The sequence below is a fragment of the Trachurus trachurus genome, assembly GCF_905171665.1.
Source record: "Trachurus trachurus genome assembly, chromosome: 12".
NCBI lineage: Eukaryota > Metazoa > Chordata > Actinopteri > Carangiformes > Carangidae > Trachurus > Trachurus trachurus.
The window spans coordinates 1,315,001-1,327,500 of NC_139908.1; the positions used below are offsets into that span (position 1 = coordinate 1,315,001).

A 12,500-nucleotide genomic window follows, 5' to 3' on the forward strand; every position below is an offset into this window, starting at 1 on the left:
TACACAAACAAATATGAAGGTACCTCTCAACTTTTCCCCTTAACTAAGGAACAATTTAAGAGTTTCTATGGAAGGAGAAATTAAACCTTAAACCTGAGCTAAACAGATTATTATTATTATTATTATTATTATTATTATTATTATCAGTAGTAGTAGTATTCTGACACCATGAGCATCAGTTGATCTCCTCTGTTTCTCCTCCAGTCCGTCTCCATGACAGCATCTCAGAGGAAGGTTTCCACTACCTCATCTTTGACCTGTAAGTGGCCCAGCCCCCCTCTTTCTCTTTCTTTTCCTCTTTCTCCTCTTCCCTCCTTCCATCCTTCCATCCTCCTCCTCCTTCTCCTCCTTTTTCTCCTCCTTTTCCCTCCTCTTTCTCCTCCTCCTCCTTTTTCTCCTCCTTCTCCTCTTTCTCCTCCTCCTCTTCCTCCCCTCTTCCCTCCTTCCATCATCCTCTCCTCTCTCTTCCTCTCCTCTCCTCTTTCTCCTCCTACTCCTCATCCTCTTTCTCTCCCTCTTCCCCTCTCCTCTCTCCTCCTCTCCTCTCCTCTCCTCTCCTCTCCTCTCCTCTCCTCTCCTCTCTTCTTCCTCGCCTCTCCTCTCTCCTCCTCTCCTCTTTTCTCCTCTCCTCTCCTCCTCTTTCCTCCTTCCATCCTCCTTCCTTCTCCTCTTTCTCCCCCTTTTCCATCCTTCCATCCTCCTCTTTCTCCCCCTTTCTCCCCCTCTTCCTCTTTGCTTCTCACTTCTTCTTCTTTCACTTTCTGCTGTGCTGCTCTTCCTCCTCCTCCTCCTCCTCCTCCTCCTCCTCCTCCTCCCCCTCCTTCAATCTGTTTCCTCTTACACTCCTTTACTTTCTCTTCTTTTTTTTTACCCCCTCCTTTTTATCTGCATTCTCTCTCTCTCTCTCCTTCCTCTTCCTCCTCTCTTCTCTTCAGAGGCAGTTCCCCCCATTACATAACAGTCCAACCCCCCCTCTCCCCCCCTTGTGGCTCCCACACACACACACACACACACACACACACACACACACACACACACACACACACACACACACACACACACACACACACACACACACACACACACACACACACTCCCCCGCTCTGGAGCCAGTCTCCATGGCAACCCAGCTGGAGTGAATCCTGTAGCCGGGGTTTCCCCCTAACGAGGACATCCCCCTCCTGTGTGTGTGTGTGTGTGTGTGTGTGTGTGTGTGTGTGTGTGTGTGTGTGTGTGTGTGTGTGTGTGTGTGTGTGTGTGTGTGTGTGTGTGTGTGTGTGTGTGTGTGTGTGTGTGTGTGTGTGTGTGTGTGTGTGTGTGTGTGTGTGTGTGTATCTCTCCTCCGTCTCCAGGGTAACGGGCGGTGAGCTGTTTGAAGACATCGTGGCCCGAGAATACTACAGTGAAGCAGACGCCAGGTAGAAAACTCCTCCTCCTCTTCCTCCTCCTCCTCTTCCCTCCTCCTTCTCCTCCTTCTCCTCTTTCTTCTCCTCTTCCTCCTCCTCCTCTTCCCTCCTCCTTCTCCTCCTTCTCCTCTTTCTTCTCCTCTTCCTCCTCCTCCTCTTCCCTCCTCCTTCTCCTCCTTCTCCTCTTTCTTCTCCTCTTCCTCCTCCTCTCCTTCCCTCCTCCTCTTTCTCCTCTCCTCTTCTTCCTCTTCCTCTTTCTCCTCTTCCTCTTCCTCTTCCTCCTCCTCTTCCCTCCTCCTCCCTCTCCTTTCTTCCCCCCTTCTCCTCCTCCTCTTCCCTCCTTCCCTTTTTCCCTCCTCCTCCTCTTTCTCGCCCTCTCCTTTCTTCCCCCCTTCTCCTCCTCCTCTTCCCTCCTTCCATCCTCCTCCTCTTCTCTCCTCCCTCCTCCTCCTCCCTTCTCTTTCTCCCCTCTTCCCTCCTCCTCCTCTTCCCTCCTCCTCCCCCTCTCCTCTTCCTCCTTCCTCTCCATCCTCCTCTTCCTCTTCCTCCTCCCTCCTCCTCCTCTCCTCTCCTCCTCCTCTTCCCTCCTCCTCCTCCTCCTCCTCCTCTTCCTACAGTGAAGCAGATGTCAGGTATAAAACTCCCATGATCCTCCTCTTCCTCTCTTGTCTGTTTCATCCTCTCCATGTGTCGGTCCTCCAGCAGCAGCAGAGTTGGACTATACACTCATTAGCACACACACACACACACAAACACACAGTCACACACACACACACACACACACACACACACATGGTTGCCGTGGCGTTAGCAGCTCGACGTGTGATGGATAAAACCTCTGCTCAGTTTCTCTGTCAACTGAATAATTGCAAATCGAGGTCGAGGACGGAGAGTTGTTACAGACAGATGGAAAACCACACACACACACACACACACACACACACACACACACACACACACACACACACACACACACACACACACACACACACACACACACACACGCCCACGTCGTACCCCCCTCAGGAGGTTCAGACTTAAATCAATTTGACTGTGGAGGCGGTTTGTGGAGGCGAGAGAGAAGAGAAGAAGGGGACAGAAACACTGAGAGGAGGAAGGGAAGAGGGAGAGCGATGGAGCGATAGAACCAGAGAAAAGAGGAAAAACAAGCTGATTTTGAACATTTTTTATTTATTTATTTATTTCTCTCACCTCTGGGCTTTTGTTTTATTTGTTTTTATACAGTAATAACCCCACTTGTTGCCATATCCTGAGCTATAAGATAAGATAAGATAAGAGGAGATAATCCTTTATTCGTGGGTAAATTAACAAGAGCAGACAACAGCAAAGAAATGTATAGCACAGATAATAAATAGCAAATAGCAATAGCAGCAAAAAGAAAGCATCATTAGAGTATAATTAATTTATAATAAGAATTAGGGATATATTTATTTATTAAAAATCTTTGGCTGCAGCTGTAAGATAAAAATAGCATGAATCTCATAAAGAGTTCACACCTCTGCACAAAAATGCAAACAAGGGGGAAATAAAATGAATGAATGTATTTAACCCTCCTGTTGTCTTTCTGGGTCAAATTGACCCAATTTGTTCCCTCCCTTCCTTCCTTCCTTCCTTCCTTCCTTCCTTCCTTCCTTCCTTCCTTCCTTCCTTCCTTCCTTCCTTCCTTCCTTCCTTCCCTTTGTCCTTACTTTTTCTTCCTTCCTCTTTTGATCCAATTGATCTTCCATCTTTCTTTCCTTCCTTCTTCCTTCCTTGAACAAATCTGTTCCCTCCCTCCATCTTTCTGTCCTTCCTTCTTTCCACAATCCTTTTACCTTCCCTCCCTTCCTTCCTTCCTTCCTTCTTCCTTCCTTTTTGGTCCAATCTGTTCCCGCCCTCCATCTATCTTTCCTTCCTTTTCCCCTTCCTTCTTTCCTCCCATCTTTCCCTTTGTCCTTCCTTCCTTCCTTCCTTCCTTCCTTGACCCTGCAGGTGGACAACAGGAGGGTTAAAAAAGGGACAATTCACAAATAAACATTAATCTAGTAGGATTCATGAATACGATGTCCTGAGCCAGGTTGTAGCAGCTATGAGAGTCCTATCGTCTCTGGTAGGAGCAGATGAAAAGATTAGACAACATTAAAACAGTTGAAAATATAACATAAGTATTTAAAAAATAAATAAATACATAAAAACAAATTGACAAAAACCAGGAACAAGAAAGTCTAGAAACTTTGCCCAACAGCAAATGACCTTTAACACACTGAATCATTTCCACACAAACTGAAGTGTCACTTATTTACCAGGCGATGATAGAAACAGCCTCAACTCACTAGAAACAGGTTTTATTTTGTCATTTCTTATTGAAATCATTCAAGCACGAACAGCACTATTTGTATTTATGTTAATTATTCAAATCTATATTCACTACAAATGTAAAAATACATGATGTTTAGATGGATTACATGAACTAGAAATAAATAGAGGTGTGAATCTGCAGACGCCCCCATAATATACACACTGTAAAAAAAATTCCGTAGAATTTACGGTAAAATACTGGCAGCTGTGGTTGCCAGAATTTTACCGTAGAAAATACGGTCACAATGTATCAGTGGCGTGCACAGACTTTTTGAAGGGCAGGGGCGAAAAGGAAAAAAAGGGGCACCTAATAGCGCGTCCTCGCCACTGAAGAGGGCACTTTAGCACGCGTTTTGGCTTCCCTGAAGGCACTTTAACACATGTTTTTGCTCCCAAGAGGCCACTTTAGCACATGTTTTGGCTCCTAGATGTGGCTCCTAGAGGGAACTTTCAGGGCTGCCAAGTTTCAGAAAATGACAAGAGTGAGACTGTAGCGACATGGTGCGTTTGGCCGGCGACCACAGGTCGGCGGCGAAATTTTTTTGGCCTTTTTTAACATTGATTTGGCCTGTTTTAATATCGATACCTTAAGACTAAAAAAACGTCAATTTGGCCTGTTTAAACACGTGTTTTGGCCCCCAAGAGAGCACTTTAGCACACGTTTTGGCTCCTAGAGAGTACTTTAGCACGCATTTTGGCTTCCAAGGGGGCACTTTAACACGTGTTTTGGCTCCCAAGAGGGCATTTTAGCACACGTTTTGGCTCCTAGATGTGGCTCCTAGAGGGCACTTTCAGGGCTGCCAAGTTTCAGAAAATGACAAGAGTGAGACTAGCGACATGGTGCGTTTGGCCGGCGACCATAGGTCGGCGGCGAAAAAATTTTGGCCTTTTTAAACGTTGATTTGGCCTGTTTTATAATATCAATACCTTAAGACTAAAAAACATCGATGTGGCCTGTTTTAACACGTGTTTTGGCTCCCAAGAGGGCACTTTAGCACATGTTTTGGCTTCCAAGGGCACTTTAACATGTGTTTTGGCTTCCAAGAGGGCACTTTAACATTTGTTTTGGCTCCTAGAGGGCACTTTAGCACACGTTTTGGCTACCATGAGGGCACTTTAGCACACGTTTTGGCTCCTAGAGGGCACTTAAGCACGCGTTTTGGCTCCCAAGAGGGCACTTAAGCACGCGTTTCAGCTCCTAGAGGGCACTTTAGCACGCATTGTGGCTCCTAGAGGGCTCTTTAGCACACGTTTTGGCTCCTAGAGGGCACTTTAGCACACGTTTTGGTTCCTAGAGGGCACTTTAGCACACGTTTTGGCCCCTATGAGGGCACTTGAGCACACGTTTTAGCTCCTAGAGGGCACTTTAACACACGTTTTGCCCCCCATGAGGACACTTTAGCACGTGTTTTGGCTTCCAAGAGGGCACTTTAACGCGCGTTTTGGCTCCAAGGGGGCACTTTAGCACGCGTTTTTCAACAATTGGGGCACGAGGGGGGGCGACCGCCCCCCCTGCCCCCCCCCCCTGTGCACGCCACTGTATATATATATAGGAATATAAACTCTGTGTGTCTGTGTGTGTGTGTGTGTGTGTGTCAGTGTGTGTCTGTGTGTGTGTCTGTGTGTGTGGGTGTAGCACGGCTTGATTACTGTCCAACAGCTTCTCTTCTCTGTCAGTTTCCTCTCTGAGCTCCATCTGCACTGACTGGTCTCTAACCTGTTAAACTGCAGGTTCAACCAGATCACACACACACACACACACACACACACACACACACACACCAACACCAACACGTTTCCTCCTCCTCTAAGTCCACACACTGAATAAATACACAAAGAGCAGATGAATGGCATGGATTGTGTTTGTGGAGCTCATAGCGTTGAATGGAGAGATCAGATTCAAACAGAGTTCCTCTTTAAGAGCCTGAGAGGAGAAAAGGAGACGGTGACGTGTCCTGACGGGTTGAACAGACGTTCACCAAGAAGCTGCTGTCACCTCGTCGTCGTCTTCACACTTCTCAGCTTGAACTGCTGCGATCTGGAAGAAGCAGAAGAAATGTAGATGATGATAAATGATAAATGATCTTCACCTCACAGTCCCGTCAGGAAAACGTCTGATTGGTCCTGAACTCATCCTGCAGCAGGACGACGAGTCAGTTCTCAAAGAGAATCTACTGAGGAGCAAAAACTGATCCAACAGGATTTTTCTCTCTCATGCACTTTGAATTATAGCCTATTAATTGATAAATAAAAGAAAATCGTTTCAAAGATGCAAAGATGCAGATTTTTCTACTTATTTCAAGTGAAAATTAGTTTGAAACAAGTGAAAATGATCTAAAAACAAGTTCATTTTTAGGTGATGAGTCTTATTTTAAGTGGAAAGAGATTAGTTTTGACTAGAAATGAGACATTTTGACAAGAAATAAGACAAATATTCTTGGAAAGATTTTGAGTTTTTGCAGTGCAGTGAATTATTTTATTTTAAAGCACGATGCGTCCCTCAAAGCCTCCAGAGATGATTCAGCGTCCCACATCCCTGAGTTTTACATTGTGACTTCTATCATCAGAACAGACACGTCCTGTGTGACAACATAGAAAGTTGAGGATGAGATGCAGGAGCATTCACACAGTAGTTCAGAGTCCTTAAAGGGATAGTTCAACATTTTGTCAAATTGGCCCATTGCCCATAATCCCTATAGTCATAGCAGTAGGTTCGTTACCTTTACTGTAATTGTAAGTGCAAGCTATTTTTTTAGAGCTAAATTCATGCAAAACCACTGATGCGCGTTGCCTTCAGGGACAGTTTTTCATCAACAGTCTCTGTATTTCCCTCTAAAACAACTCTGTGTGGTAACGTTGTGTTATTATTTCATAGCGTGGTGATTGTGCAGCTCACAACTTGTCCACCAGGGCGTTGTGGAGTTGTTGGATTGTGTATTTGATGAGTTTGATGAAGGGAAACCAAGAAATCCCATAATGAGCCTCCGTAGCGTAGCTCTGAGCAGCTCACGGCTCTGCTCCGCCGTTCTAAAAACAGCTTGCACCGACAATTAAAGGTAACGAACCTACTGCTATGACTATAGGGATTATGGTGATGGGGGAATTTGACAAAATGTTGAACTATCCCTTTAAGCAGCAGATCTGCATCTTCATGTATTTTAGAATCTGAGCTGCTAACGATGATGATGATTTAATGCTGGAAGCTTCACAACACTGGACACGAGTCAGGAAACATGTTGCTCTGCTGAACTGACTGTGTTGTTGTTTGTTGTTGTTGTTGTTGTTGTCTGTTTTCCTGTGCTGTTCCCCCCTTCACCTCCTTCACCTCCTCCTCCCTCTGTCGTTGTGTCTCCACAGTCTCTGTCTACATCAGATTCTAGACAGCGTGTCTTACACACACCAACATGACATAGTGCACAGGGACCTCAAGGTGTGTGTGTGTGTGTGTGTGTGTGTGTGTGTGTGTGTGTGTGTGTGTGTGTGTGTGTGTGTGTGTGTGTGTGTGTGTGTGTGTGTGTGTGTGTGTGTGTGTGTGTGTGTGTGTGTGTGTGTGTGTGTGTGTGTGTGTGTCATGGTGTGTTGTGTTTCTCTGCCTGTGGTTTATCAATGTGTTTGTCTTTGCCTGTAAAACACAACAACCTGCCTGTTCCACTGCTGCTGCTGACTGACTGTGTGTTTGTGTGTCTGGGTTTGTGCGTTTGTGTGTCTGTGTGTCTGCCTGTCTTCAGGTTTTGCTTCTGGGACTCTTGTTGCACTATTTTAGACGTTCTAATCTAGGATGGTGATTTCCTGAGGGGGTTTAACAGACAGGAGAGAGAGAGAATCTACCGTAAATCCTCCAACATCGTCGTCTACATGTGACAGGCTTTAATTTAATGAGACAACCAGGAGTTTCTATTTGGTTATAAAAAGTCTGATATTAATGTGGATGAATCTACGTCACCACTTGTTAATGGTCCATTTTAGATAAATCTATGGTTTTGTCTCTATGGTTATTTTGTTATTATTACACGGCTCTATTGAATGCTGCTCTCTGATTGGTCCAGCGCTGCGTTCTGCGGTCTGTTATTTCTGTATAGACCAGAGCGGCTTTTTTATGCAAATGAGATGACTGATGCATCCTGGGTAATTTAGGGGCAGCACCCGGCATCCCTCCATTGAAAAGTTCAGCCTAACTGGCTTGACAAACTAACTAACAAAAAGTTGTGTATTAACAGGCTGTTTACAGACAACACTGAGCCAAAACCTCCCCGGTGATTCCACCAAATACGTGTAGATGTCTGGGTCAGACATTTCTGGCCACTGTGTGGAGTCATTGATCACTGTGGGAGGCTAAAGGAGCATACCGTAGATTCATTCATTGTAGTTTTTCAAGATAGCGTGAACGGTGGGTTTCAAAGAGGGTGTCAAAATAATTATGAGACATAGTGCTACAAAAGAAACACAAAATAAAACATTCAGATTAATTGTTAGTTAGTCTACGCTCCATCAAAACACAAAAAGCCACTGAGTGCAATTTAAAAATGCCTGGTGCTGCCCCTAAATTACCCAGGATGCATCAGTCATTCTCATTTGCATAAAAAAGCCGCTCTGGTCTATAACGGACCATCATCAAGTATAACAGACCGTTGCTAGGGACGCCGCTCTGACCAGCGCAGCACAGAAAAGAGAAACTATGCAGGATATTTACCTTGTGTTTCATTTTTACCGTCATTAAACAGCTTCGGACTAATAGTGATGTTAGAGATAAATGATTTGTAACCTGTTACAAGGAGAGTGGAGGCTCCTTCCACATCGCTGCTGGAAACCAAACCTGCTGATCAGAGCCTCTGCCCCGGTGTCACAGCTCTCCTCTCGTCTCTGTGGCACCGCGACTCCGCGACACAAACGCACCCCGTAAACAGTAAAGTTAATCTCTTGTTTATGACAGATACGACTACACACAATACACACATTTTAACACGTGTATGGTAATCCATCGATCCACTGATTGATTATCAAAGGCTTCAAATGCAACGAGAGGAGGCTCGGCAAAACAGCGGAAGTGACCGGTCTTGCAGATTCGCTAAAAAATGCAATTTTAAATCGATGAAAGTCGTATTTTGATCAACATTATGTTTCAAATTCATTATTTCACTAGTAAACCGTGTAATAAGCGGGATAATGTATAGTTGGTTAGTTCTTTACTTTGGGTTTCGTGGCGAGTCATGAGAATAACGCCGCCGAATCTCCGTTTATGGTGGGAACTACGACGGTATGTGATCGTCTTCCAACCTCTGACTTTAATTCTTGATGAATGAAAACATTCTTGGCAAGACGTCCGTCCTGCACCGGTCAAAGAATTTCACCGTGCACGCGGAGGCTCATGGTAAATGTAGTAGGAAAACACTTTGCTTTCCAAAACTCCTCGTTGTCCCTTTATTTTATTTTATTTTTTATTTAAAGGTTTAAGGATCAGGGACATTGCACATTAATAAAAACATTTAAACAAATGTAAACATGCCAGAATTAGCCGAAGGCTATTTTGCATCTGTTGTCCCTGGACTGATGTTGAAAAGTCACCCTAAAAGAAAATAATACAAAATTTTGGGTTATCAACATACAAATAATACATTCGATAATGTAGAACAAAGAGTAAACTAAACTCCTCTGCTCTGGTTCTGTTCGTCTCCTGGTCCAGTTCTAGTTTCCAGTCTGAGTAGAGTTCAGTAGAGCAGCTTCTACTTCAGACACTTGGAAAGCTGCTAAATGTTTTTCCCGCTGTGGAAGACGTGACGGCGTGACGGCGTCGCTGTCGCTGCAGAGAACAGAACAGAACAGAACTGGTCCTGACTCATGTTGTTGGATTTTCTCCTGAAAACAGAAAATAGAAACTGTTCCTCTCTCCCTCCGGTTCACTGACAGTTCAGTCCTCACACCCTGTCTGTACCGGAGGTGTGTGTGTGTGTGTGTGTGAAAGTGTTTAGTGTGAGTGTGTGTGTGTGAGTGTGCACGTCGTTGCTACGGTGACGTGTGTGTGGATGAGTTAGTTGTGATTGGACCTTTAGACCTGTGACCTCTGACTGGTCTGTTGTTGTTGTTGTTGTTGTTGTTACTTCAACTCAACTAAATACGACCAGAAACCATCACGCCATCTTCTCGTTCTAACTCTGTAGTCAGTGTTGCCATGGTGACGGTAATCAGATATAGGCTATCCGTGTGATGACAACAATGTAAAATAGAAACATGTGTGATCTTATAATTTGTGGTTTGTTTGTTCAACTTGTCAGGAGAGAAACAGGAAACACGTTCAGACAGAGAATTTGTTTTTATTTTCAAAGTAAAAGACTTCGTAGCTGTTTTAATGTGACTGAGGTGACTGGAGATGGTTGTGCAGCTCGTTTTTATTATTGTATGTTATAAAGATGGAGTTTGAGAAAATGTTTATTGGCCCTTTTTTCTATAATAATAATAATATTCCTAGAATACGTCGAGTAATACCAGAGTTTCAACCCTTCAGAAGCATTTATCAAATCAATATACTGAGATAAACACCATCACTCTTCCATTACAAACTTCAAGCTTGATGAGTTTTAGAGTCCAGTAGTTTATTGGTCCCACAGAGCGGAGATGGACAAAAGATGGATGTAAAAGAAAATAAATAAATAAAGGTATTAAGTCATAATAATGAGATGAAAAGTTAAATTTATAATATGATACAAAAGTCCAAACTGGGCTTCAACGTTTTATCTCATAATTATGACTCAACTGGATATTTATTTCCTTTCATTGGTGGAAACAGGTTCCTCAGCTTTTATTTTGAAAACAAACAAATGTCATTGTGTCACAGTTTAAAGGTCCAGTGTGTAAAAATTGTTTATAAAAAGGTTTATAGTCAAAATCTGAATAAACTACCCATGAATATATTAGTATAAGTGTATAAACGCTATAAAATATGAGGTCGGTGTCGGTGTCTCAGGTCAGAGGTCAAAGCTCAGGGGCTTTTATTGTGAAGGGTAAGGTGTGTGTGTGTGTGTGTGTGTGTGTGTGTGTGTGTGTGTGTGTGTGTGTGTGTGTGTGTGTGTGTGTGTGTGTGTGTGTGTGTGTGTGTGTGTGTGTGTGCTGCCTCTGCATGGACTAACTGCTCCCCCTGCTGTCTGCATGCAGCCACTGCATCCAGCAGATCCTGGAGGCCGTGCTGCACTGCCACCAGATGGGCGTCGTGCACCGAGACCTCAAGGTGAGTCAGCTGCACAGGTGTGTGTGTGATTTACAGTTGTGTTGTGTGTGTGTGACTGTTGTTCAGTAGGGAATGCCATTTGTATCATAATTAAATAAGTTAATAAATGCATAAATGAATAAATATAGCCATGAAATTCAAAGTTCAAATCTTTATTGTCCCAGTTGGGAAATTGATTTGCAGCCAGGACGTCCAAAATACATAAAACCATACAATACCAATAAATACACATAACACACACACAGAGCAATCAACCTCTGTTGAGAAAAGCAGCACATAACAAATGAGTCCAGAAATAAATAAATTGGTTGATAAATAAGATAAATATGTATAAAATATATACAAATAAATATTGAAAGTAAATGAAATGAAATATGCATACATAGATTAATATATATCTTTACTTTTAAAATAACATTTTTTATTTTTTCAGGAGACTTTTATTTCCTAACGTCACATTTATTTCACTGCTCTTTTTATTTCAATCTGCAACATTCAAATGATGCATTTATTGATTTATTTAATTAATAAAAATGGCGTTCTGGTTCCTGAGTCTGACGGTCGGTGACGTGAAGTGACGGTGACGTGTCCAAACTGAACTCAGCTCGTCTCTTCCTGTCTGTGCACGATCTGTCAACACATGCATGTGTGTGTGTGTTTGTCTCTTTGTGTAGCATTGGACTGTTTGTGCTGCATGTGATAGAACAATGTGTTCATTTATTGAAAAAGCAGCAGCTGATGATGATGATGTCACTGGGTCAGTGGGTCACAGGTGAACCGTACGTCTTTATAAACAGTGAATTTGTATTTTAAACATTTATTAATGGTAAGTAAAGTGTTTATAAAGATAAAAAATTAGATTTTTTTGGTAACTGACTTACAGTATTATTGCAGTGTCTCCGGTGCTGCCTTCAGGGACCTCTGATAGAAGTCTGATATCTCCAGGATCAATATCTGACCCAACCAAATATTTGACACTGAATAACATTATTTCATTTAGACAATGTACGTTCAAATTAGGGCCAATGGCAAGTTGGTCAGTTGTGGAAATATTGTAGAGAAATTTCTGGAAAAAAGTGGTAAAATTTCTCCCAAAATGTTTAAACATCTCTAGAAAAAAGAATTCTCTAAAAAAAAAAAGTTCTGTCTGAGTCTCTGTTGTCGTCCAGCAGACGGCGACTTGCTCTGTCGCCGTGACGACTCTGAGTCCAGCAGCTGGAGCTCCATCACATCTGTCTGCAGCGATTAAACAGCTGGAGGCTCAAATGCATGAGTGTGTGTGTGTGTGTGTTGCTATTCTTAGTCGTCTGATCTGGCTTTAAATCTCAGAGGTTTGTCACTTTGTCTTTTCTGTTTTCCTTCTTAAAGTCGGTGTGAAGTGAAACTCTGTGTTCTGGTTCAGTCACATCCCAGACAGACGTTATCAACCGTCCTGACAGATTTCAATGTTAGAAACTTCGTTTAGTTTGTGAAAAATACTAATAGGTTTCTGTATGCACAGTTTCTCTTATATTATA

The 12,500-nt window shown here is 43.2% G+C and overlaps 1 protein-coding gene across 15 annotated transcripts in view; it reads left to right on the forward strand.

Moving 5' to 3' along the window:
- Positions 1 to 12,500, forward strand: part of camk2b2 (calcium/calmodulin-dependent protein kinase (CaM kinase) II beta 2) — a gene marked incomplete at both ends in the record, with an annotated part of 59,485 nt that overhangs the window by 19,733 nt on the left and 27,252 nt on the right. For 12 of the 15 annotated variants that reach the window (XM_083983645.1, XM_083983658.1, XM_083983653.1 and 9 more), the window contains 3 exons: positions 205 to 259; positions 1,353 to 1,418; positions 10,911 to 10,983. In XM_083983645.1, coding sequence (XP_083839771.1) covers positions 205 to 259; positions 1,353 to 1,418; positions 10,911 to 10,983 — 194 coding nt within the window. Of the gene's footprint in view, positions 1 to 204; positions 260 to 1,352; positions 1,419 to 7,121; positions 7,195 to 10,910; positions 10,984 to 12,500 lie in introns of all 15 variants that reach the window. The other 3 variants (XM_083983652.1, XM_083983656.1, XM_083983648.1) reach the window with 1 other exon arrangement.